The sequence below is a fragment of the Vombatus ursinus genome, unplaced genomic scaffold, assembly GCF_900497805.2.
Source record: "Vombatus ursinus unplaced genomic scaffold, bare-nosed wombat genome assembly UNPS02014174.1, whole genome shotgun sequence".
NCBI classification, from domain to species: Eukaryota; Metazoa; Chordata; class Mammalia; order Diprotodontia; family Vombatidae; genus Vombatus; species Vombatus ursinus.
This window is the reverse complement of record NW_020953952.1, coordinates 101,308-112,004: the sequence shown is the minus strand read 5'-3', so window position 1 is coordinate 112,004 and position 10,697 is coordinate 101,308. Positions and strand designations below refer to the sequence as shown.

General features: G+C 35.9%; 1 protein-coding gene across 1 annotated transcript; it reads right to left on the bottom strand.

Annotated features, from left to right (window-relative positions):
* Positions 1–893: 893 nt before the first annotated feature.
* Positions 894–1,826, bottom strand: LOC114041512 (olfactory receptor 1013-like). The gene has a single exon (XM_027859973.1). It carries the CDS (start codon positions 1,824–1,826, stop codon positions 894–896), a length of 933 nt encoding a protein of 310 aa, XP_027715774.1.
* Between the last annotated feature and the right edge of the window lie 8,871 nt (positions 1,827–10,697).

Here is a 10,697-nt window from a genome sequence, read left to right as displayed (position 1 = left end):
CATCAGGAATGCTTAAAATTCCTTTATTTCATTAAATATCCATTTTTTTCTCCTAAAGGATTATACTAAGTTTTACTGGATAGGTTATTCTTGGTTCTAATCCTAGCTGTTTTGCTTCTGGAACATCATATCCCAATTCCTTTAATATGGAAGCCACTACATCTTGTACAATCTTTTCTGTGTCTCCCAACTCTGGCTTCCTCACAACAACACTGTGAGATAGTTATTATTGTTGTGTTAGAACATGATCTCACCTCATAAGATGTAACTTCCTTATAAACCAGGACTAGTTCCTGTTTTAATTTTATGCCCAGTGCATAGAGCAATGGGAATGTAACAAATAAGCATTTATATAGCAATTGTATGTCAGGCAGTTTTAGAAAAATTATCTCATTCAATCCTCACAAATTTCTGTGAGGTAGGTGTTGTTATTAGCCACATTTTATAGTTGAGGAAACAAAGGCAAGCAGATTTTAAATGATTTGCCCAGGATTACATGCTAGTAAATGTCTGAAGCCAAATTTGAACTCAAGACTTCCTATTTCCTGGTCAGGAAATAGCTGATTTAAACTTAAAACATGAATTTTTACTGTTGTTATTGTTATTATTACATTTAAGTGAATTTATGGGAATATATAACAACTAAGGTCCTTCCTGCTTTGAAATAGTGAAGACCACAATAAATAAAAAGAAGGAAAATCAGCCTCCTTTTATCCTGCCATTAACAAATACTTTCAAAAAGACATGTTAATAAAATATACAGTTTTAAAACTGGAGATATAGAGTGATTTATCTACCCTAAAATTTTTATTTTTTTTTAATTTTTTGAAGAGAGCACTATAATAAAGAATACATACACAACTTTTCTTCCTTTCCTCAATTACAATTTCTGTTTAGGAAACTCGTATTCGATCTCGCAGTTTCGTCAAGGCATCTTTGACATCTTTGTTCCTGAAGCTGTAGATCATTGGGTTCAACATGGGCATCGCCACAGTGCAGAACACAGACACAATCTTATCCCTCTCCAGAGAGTAGCTAGTACTAGGACGGGAATAAATGAAGAGAATGGAGCCATAGTACAGGGTCACAGCTGTCAGGTGGGAGGCACAAGTGGAGAAGGCTTTAAGTCTGCCCTGAGTAGAGCGAATCCTCAAAATGGCAGCAATGATAAAAAGGTAAGAGGCCAGGATGAGCACAGTGGGAGTAATGACATTGGTGGCCATAAGGAAATAGAGCACAGCCTGGTAACTGTCCTTCACATCACATGCCAGCTTCACCAGGGGGGGCAGGTCACAGAAGAAATCATCAATAACATTATCCCCACAGAAAGTCAGGGTGAATGTTTCCTTTGTGATGATAGTGGAGCTAGTGAAGCCTCCAGCATAAGAAGCTGCTACAAGAGAGGAAGATAATCTTGGGGACATAGCCTGTGTGTAGAGCAGTGGCTTGGAGACGGCCATATAGCGGTCATATGCCATGGCGGCCAAAAGGTAACATTCACTATATGCTAGTCCAGCTGAGAAGAAGAACTGAGCTAGACACCCAGCAAAGGAAATACTCTTGTCCTCAGAGATACATGTCAACATGATTTTAGGGGTATAAACAGTAGAATACCAGAGATCCAGAAAAGACAGGTTCCCAATGAAGAAATACATGGCTGTGTAGAGCCGGGAGTCTGTACAAATTAATGCAATCAGAGTGATGTTCCCCACCGCAGTTATGCAATACATTAGAAAGAACACCACAAAGAGAAGCAGCTGCATCACAGGGTCTGTGGTAAAACCCACCAGAATGAACTCAGTTACAGTGTGATTAGCTTTCTCCATGTATACGGGGGAAAAAATTCCTAGGAATTAAAACTTTTTTCAAAGGGAAATGCTTGTTTTAAGATATCATGAGATCCCCGGCAGAGGTCATTTTCAGGAAATTGTGTGGTCACTTATTGGGCACCTTGGCCAGGTTGTATTTAAGGTCTTCCAACTCTTCAGTTTTGTGATTTTACGGCTCCATCTATACGTCTTAGAACAATCATGGTCTGTGCTTTTGAAAAGGAAATTACAAATTGCTTCAGAACCTGAAAGGGAAGATAAGGAAATGAGGAAGGTAGTTGTCAAGACAAAGCAAGCTAAGCAATAAAAGGTAAGTGGAACATTAAAAAGTAAACAAAAGTTGATAGAGTGGATTGATGAGTGGTGGAAATTGGTAAATTAAGAGGATGATTTGTGTGAGGCTGAAGAAGAGGTGGAATGTGGCTATTGAATTTTTGAGAATAAAGAAAGGAAGTGGGGATGTGAAGTTGTTGAGAGGTGATAATTCACTAAATAAGCTTTTGCCAGGTTCTTAGGGCTGACATACAAACATCTACAAATTATTTATTAAAGCTAAAAAGATCAGGATGTTGGAGTGGAAAAATTATACAGAGGAGAAAGAGATGGAAAAGATAGTTAAATCATTAGAGAGAAAATGTTTGAGATTTTTCCGAAAGAGCAAGAGAAAGAATGCTCAGAGGAGGAAGAAACTGCTTTTCCTCCAAACAATGATAGTGCAGAGGGGCAGAAGAAAATAGAAAGAGTCAAGAGTGTTTAGTAGTAGTTGATTCATTCTCACAAATATTGAGTAGCTATTTTTGGTCTGATAAAAGCAGCAGAAAAGTCTGCTTTTATCCAAGACTCATAAAAGAATCTCATAAGACTTATCGACATAGATTAGCTACCTATAATGATTCACATGGGCACAAATAATACTTCATTAGGAAATCTCGGGCAAGAATCTTAGGTCCATCTGGACAAACTATGTTTTCCTCACTCCTTCTTACTAAAACAAAGTTTGGAGAAGAGAATAAACAATTTGAGAAATAAATATATGGCTAAGAAGTTTATCCAGCTTACAACACAGGTGTGATCCTGGACTCCTCTTTCTCTCTCACTATTCCATATCCAATCTGTCCAAGGTCTGTCAATTTTACCCTTATAACATCTCACATACACCCTCTTCTCTCCTTATCATCTCATCCTTGGACTATAACAAAGGCTGCTGGTTGGCCTCCCTGCAACAATCTTTCCAACTCAAATCCATTCTCCAGCACTCAAAAAGATTTTTTAAAGCACAGGTCTGACCATGTCACCTTTCTCTATATACTCAAAAAACTCCAGTGGATCCCTATCACCTTCAGAATACGATCTGAAATCTTCTATTTGGCACTCAAAGCCTTTCATAACCTGGCCCCTATATTTCTAGTCTTCTAATACCTTACTGACCTCCAAGTACTCTGTGACACAGTGATTAGCGGTTCCTCAAACAGCAAACATCCCAAGACTTGGCTAGTCTCTATACCTGAATGTTCCTCTCCTCTTCTCTGCCTCCTGGATTGAGAATGTCTGTTACTTTTTTGTGTCACCAGTGCTTAGCTCAGTGCCTGAAACATAGTAGGTATTTAATAAATGTTTATTGACTAATTGATTTATGAGAATGTAATATGGATGATAGTTTAAAATATAAGGGTGAAAAATTCCTGGCCAACCATGAAGTATACCTAATAAAGTCTGTTAAGAATTGTTTTGCCAAGAATCATGCAAATTCAATGAAAATTGCTTCAAATGTTAAAGGATGGGGGAGGGAGACAACTCTATGTATATCACCCAAGTTAGATACCAAAGAGTTACAACAAAGACAAGGTGCAGTATTAAAATGCATAACCTAAATCATTTATATTGAGTTGTCTAAATTTGGGGCAATAAACAAGAGGAACTAGAGATCATGACAAAAGGCAGCAAATTTAAACACACACACACATACATATATATATATATATATATATATATATATATATACAATCACTTATATATTCTCCCACTGAGACTTGATTGAATGGAACACATGACATGAAAATCAGAGGGAGTAAGAATGATGGAAAGTTTGGGAATAAAATTTAGCTCAGAACAGATCGGAGAGTCCTTGGAGTATATTACAGAACACTTGGACAGAAAGAGGATAATAGTGATAGAGCATTTCAATTGTACAGGCATTTAATGAATGTTTTTCTACATTAAAAACAGAGAAGCTAATGAATTCTTGACTTTCCATAGTGATGATTTCATCTTTCAAAAGAGGAGGAGCCAACAAGGGAAAATTCTGTTCTGAATCTAATTCTCACTAATAGGGAGAAATGATGTTAAGGAAGAAATGAGGTGATCCTTGGGAGGAAGAGAAAACTTCTGAGAGAGAGTATGTAACTGCACCCTAGATTTTAGGAAAGTAGATTTCCAAGGGTTCAGAAGAAAGACTGGTAGGATGAGGCAAAGAAAATGCTTAAAAATGAAATTCTGAAGATGCAAAGGAAAATAATTCAAATTAAAAATCAGTCAGTTAATAAATGAGTATTAACTATGTACTAAGTACCAGGCACTGTGCTAAGTTCTTGGAATATAAAAAGAGGCAAAAGACAGTCCCTGCCCTCAGGAAATTCTCAATTTAATGGAGAAGACACAAGCAAATATTATGAATACGCTCTAAAAAGAATAAATAAACAATAATTAAGAAGTCAGAAAGACTTCCTGTAGAAAATAGAATTTTAATTAGGACTTAAAGGAAGCCAGGAAAGGCAGTTGGCAGAAATGAGGAGAGAGGTTATTCCAACTTTGAGGGCCAGGCAGAGAAAATGAGATTTGCATGAATAGACTGATGTAAGTAAGTACTTAAGTTTATATGTATGTATGCATGTATGTATATACATGTATGTATGTATATTCTCTCTAATCAACCTATATTTTTCAAAGAAATATACAAAGATGGAAGTAGCAGATTAGACATAATAGAGAGTAAAAAGGAATAATTACAGTATTAAGTAAGTTTATATAAAGCTTTAGGTTTTGCAAAACATTTTACGTGTATTATCTCATTTGATGAATACAATATGATGGTATGGTTCTTTTAAAATAATATTAGGAGTATTAAACCTTATAATGGGCTGAAGGGAGGGAGGGAAGTAGGGTATTAAGTTCTAAGGGCTACAATTTTTGAAGTATGTTGATAAGTTGGAGAACATCTGGGAGCAATGTAACCAGAACGGTGAAGAGCCCAGAATCTCTATCATATGAGGGTCAGTTAAAAGAATTTCGGATGTTTACCTTACAGAAAAAAGAATCAGAGTGGGCAGGAAGTGGACATGATGACTATATTCAAGTATTTGAAGGGCTATCCTGGGAAGGAGAAATCAGTTTTGTTCTGTTTGCCCCCCAGAGGGTCAAATCAAGAGCAATGGGTAGAATTTGCAAAGAGGACAATTTAGACTTGTGGTCAGGAAATATATCCCAATAATGATAACTGTCCAAACATAGAAGAGACTGCCTTAAGAATTGCTGGATGGTTCTTTTTGGGATTCTTCAAGCAGTGGTTGTATTTTTAGTGCAGATTCATTTCTTGAATGAGTTGACCTACATCTCCCTATTGTCTTTTTGTCCTCTAAATTCTGTGATTTTGTTGTCAGTTTCATATCAGCATTTCACCTCTTTTATAAGAACATTTGACAACATTATAAGCAAATTCCATACATTTTACAACACCCACATAATGTTCTGAGTACTATCACAACTGTGGGAAATTTTCACACAACTCCAGCCATGTGAAAATAGAGATCATTCAGACAGCAATGCCTGGGATCCCATTGCTTGTATCTATCAGCAGAAATTGTCTCAGAGCTGAAAGCACAGAACTCAGGGAAGGAATACTTTTTCAATTAACATGATTGCCTATGTAAGAAAATGTATTTTTTTATGTCAGGTCTTTTCATGAAGAGGAATTTATTTATAAAATAAACTTTTTAAATGAATAGATCAAGAGATTAAGGATGGTACCAACGTTTGCATAAATTTGGGTTCATATTATTATTTTTACAAGCTAAATATTTCATTTATCCTTGTTTAATTCATTTCTGCTCTTTGACCCTCAGTTTATTCATCTGCAAAATGATAGAGTCAGGCAAGACAATCTTTATGATCTCTTCTGTTCTAACATTCTATGATTCTATAATTTTAGATTTTTGATACACTATTACATCATATAGATCTGTTAAACATTCTCAGTGTTACTAATGTACCTTGTTTTCAAATAGTCGACAATTGAAATTGCATTAATTCTGGATGTTTTTGTTCTTAAATATTCCAAATTAATAGATTTTTTTTCCTTCTAGTAAAGTCCTATTCTAAAGTCTAATCATGATGCACGAATGTCTATAGATTCTCAAAGCCTATGACAGCAAAACAGTGAAGGAAAGAAGGAAGGAAAGAAAGAAGGAATAAAGAGAGTGTCTGTCTAATTTCCTTGACTCTAGTTCTCGCGAGAGACTTTATCCCTAAAGATAATTTTTTGAAAAACATTCTTTTAGCCATCCTTAAGTACTTTTTAAAAATGGTTATTTATCAAGGTAGGCCAGTAAGAACACAAGTGCATGCACACACACACACAAACACACACACACATACACACATACATTCTTCCACAGAGTTCAGGGGAAAATGGGTTAGAGTTTGAATTATGAATGTGACAAAGGGGAACTCACTGCTCCTGGTTATTGGAATCTATTTTTTCTTTTCCAGTTTGTGAGATGCTCAACAATTTCCCATTAATCACGATCTGTGTCCATTTGTCCTTGACTACTCATACAGACACTGGCATTGATTGATCCAGGAAATGCAGCTAGAACACTGATGGGATGAAAGTAGGTCCAAAATCATAGGAACATGTGATACTTGCAAAGATCTCCTCCAGCCAAAGATGTGGTGGGGACAGAGACAAAGACCAAGATCAAAGATAGAGCTAAGACTTTTCCTTTTTTTCCAAAGCAGTTCATTCTTAAGGGATTTTGCCAAATACTATACTTGTTCCAACCTTTCAAATAACTCTGCTTCTTTAGGTTGTTTATTCGCAAATGATCCTGGGCATGGCAGACTCCCTTGACCTATCCAAATATGATTCTTCTGCAATATCTTTCCAGTTCAAAAGATTTTTTTAATCTAAAGACTATGATCTTACCTAGTTGAAGAACCAAGGCTAAAATGCTGTAAAGCAGGGTGGTTTTGATCTCCCTCTTATATTGGTATTTGTATTTACATTTCTTCTTGTATGTTATATACACCCTGAAGAATGTAAGCTCATTGAAGGTAGGGACTTTAAAAAAAAAAATTTGTGTTCCCAGTACCCAGCATTCTATCTTTAACTTGCACCAATTAAACAATAGATGATTGTTGACTTTACTTGTGCATTATCAGCATATAATAAATGTATGTTGCATATTTATTAGAATGATTTTGATCTTTTACACTTGATGGCAATCCTTCATGTAGTAAGGTCTTACTCACATCCATTTCATGACTGGGAAATGAATCCAGAACTCTGCTCAATCTTAGGCAATCACCTACAAGAATCAACACAACAAGATTGAGTTATATTATCTCTTTCCTTCCATCTCCAAGCCTCATATTCCCAGATATTCAGTCAGAAATCCACAGATAGAAAAGAGAAGCTCAACCCTACCCATGTCTGCACAAGTCATGAGAATCCATCTTTCAAACATCCAGAAATCCAATTGAGTGCTAACTAGGGGACTTCTGTTTCAGCACTAACCCATATGCCCCACACTCCCCCTGCCCCTTTTTGTTCCAGTTCAAATTTCTTGTCTGTCATGACAATTAAATAGGGAAGATTTGCTCCCCATAGAAGCTCTTAATGGTACTTTGATGAATCATGCAGTGCTTGAAGGAAAAATAAGGCTGAAAACAAGGATGAAATGTCCAAGTGGAGGAAAAGGAATAGTCATTGATTTTAATTTCCAAAGTAAAAATCATTACTTCTCTCTCCATCAGATGCACCAGAAATGTTATTCTAAGTCAGTTTCAGGAATACAGTGAATATATATGCCTGTGAGCTATTCAAAGCTTGTTTTTATCTCCTCCAGACCTTTACTGTGGCTTACCCCCCAAATCCTTAATCCCTAATGTTCTCATACTTCTAGGTAGCTATCCAGTGCCCTCTTATGAAAAAAAAATGTAATCTTAAGCTAGCTATTAATCCCATGCCCTGGGAACTTTCCACTATACATCAAAAATCTCTTCCTCCATCCCTAGAGTCCTTAGCCTCTGCCACTTAATCTGATTCCATCATACATGGTAAGGTTAGTGATCATGAATGGACTCCTGTGTTGCCCCACTCAAATGATAATTAGTATCTTCCCTTTGACTTTCTAAGGTGTCAGTGATGGACTAATCAGTGAGTTAAATGGGATTTTAGAGAGAGACAGGTCAGTGGAGGACATATTTCAAGACAGAAAAGGCCTTATGTCATAGCTCAAATCTCACCATATGAACAGATTTGTACTTTGCCAATTTGAAGAGTCAAATCTAGTTGTAAAAACAAGAAGGAAAAAAATACATATACATACACATAAATATATACATATATATACACACACATACAAACATATATGTGTGTATACACACACACACACACACACACACATATACACATGTCCAGTCCTGGTCACTGGAATAAAAACTTACCAACAACTGCAGGAATGCTATTACCACAATGGAACCTCAATGGAACCTAAATCTACAGATACCAAAATCTTTATATATCTGTTATCACATCCCCAGAGGATGACTAGAGTATAATCAGAGGGTTTAGATTCCTAATGCCTCAGGGATCCATAACTTGGAAAGTCTCTGAAACGGCAGTTATACAAAATGACATATTGTCTGATTATAAATAGTTATCAGAGACATAGTGAAGCTCAGGCTTAAAAATCATGGAAGAAAATAAAAAGTTAGTCCTTTGAACATAGAAGGTCAGAACTTGATGTGATCTTAGAAAAGAGAATATTAATCATGGATGGGACCTTACACAAAATCAGCACTGGACAGGGCCTTGGAACATAGAGTAGCAATAGTGGAAATACTCAACAGAACATAGAAAGTCAGAGCCTTTGAAAGGAATATCAGATTTGGAAGGATCTTCAGAATATAAAATTGAAAAACTAGAAGGAATCTTAAGACATACAATACCTAAGCCAGAAAAGAGTTTGGAATATAAGTCATAGAATTTCAAGTAAGAAGAAAGTTTGAATCTAGAATATCAGACCTGAAAGTGACCTCAGAAATCAGTGAGTCCAACATGCTCGTTCTATTCAGAATGGCAAAGAAACATGTTGGAGGTATCTTTACTCCCTGATCTTATCTCCATATCAAAACCTACCAGCCTCTATTCTTATATGGATATATTTTATTTTACATGTTGAACTGTAGAGAATTCACATAGTGAAAATCAGCCCATGATATCACAAATGCTGATTTATACTGTGTCTAAATAGAGCAAACTCACAAGATAGTCACTCATTCCTTTTGACTCTAATATTTGATTTCCCTGAATCTAGCATTAGAAATGATAAATGATCTATCCACCCCATAAGTGGCTTTATAAATTTATAAATTTCTACACTACGTAGACTAGATAATCAAAATAAATACCTGATTCTTGAACTAATATACATCCAAAATCACTCAATTTTTATTAATATTCTTCAATCTTGAATAAAGCAGGGTATGCATTTGATCAGTCCTAGCATAGTTGAAAAGAAGAAAGATATCCTGGTATAATACAAATAGGGATTGGCCTGGGGGGGGCAGAAGATTTGGGTTGATCAACTTAATAGCTGTAGAGTGAAAATTTACTTACTTTACATAAGCTTTCCTTTCCTCATCTATAAAATGAGAATTGAGGCAACCCATTATCAAGTCAATCAATAAATGTTTTTTTTAAAGAACTTGCTTTCTCAGGCTGTACAAACACTGGGGTTGGAAAGACAAAATTGAAACAGTTCCTTAACTCAAGGAGTTAATGTAATCAAGGATATTAAGATGTGTTACATATAACTATATAAATAATGCATACAAAATCAATCCAAGGTCATTATGAAAAGGAGGGTACCAGCAGCCAAAAGAATCAGTTAAAGACTTTTTGCAGAAATGCACCATTTAAGCTATGTTTTTAAGGAAAAAGAGGTTACAAGATATAGACATAGGGAGGTAGACTATGATGTATGCAAAATGGTAAATAAGTCAGTATGACTGGATTGCAGAGTGATGGAAAGGGAGTAATGAAGAAAAAAGAAGAGAATGACAGGAAGGATTATGCTTGTGAAAAATCTCTAAATGGAAAACAATGGTGTTTGTATGTGAATTCCTGAAGGAATAGGAACCCAATTTAATTTTTCAAACAGGGATGTGACAAGATCAGACCCTCACTTTAGAGAAAGGGTGATTTGTGGAAGGTGTATTGCAATGGGAGAAGGTTTGAGAGAGGGAGACCAAGTAGGAGATTTTTTGAAATTGTCAAGTTCAGAGATTATGAGGGGCTGAACTAGAGTGATAAGTCTGTGATTAGAGAACAGGGGCCATACACAAGAGATGTTTTAGAGGGAGATTAGACAGTATTTGACACCTAACTAGATATATAGGGTGAACATAGAGTCAAGGATGAATTCGGGGCTTCTTTTAATGGCAATAGTCAAGTTTAGATGAGAGGTGGGTTTGGGCAAGAAAAATAATAAGTTCTGTTTTATATTATTTCAGTTTGAGATTGCTTCAGAGAATCCAGTTTGAAACATCTAATAGGAAGTTACTAACAGATAAATGGAGCTCAGATAT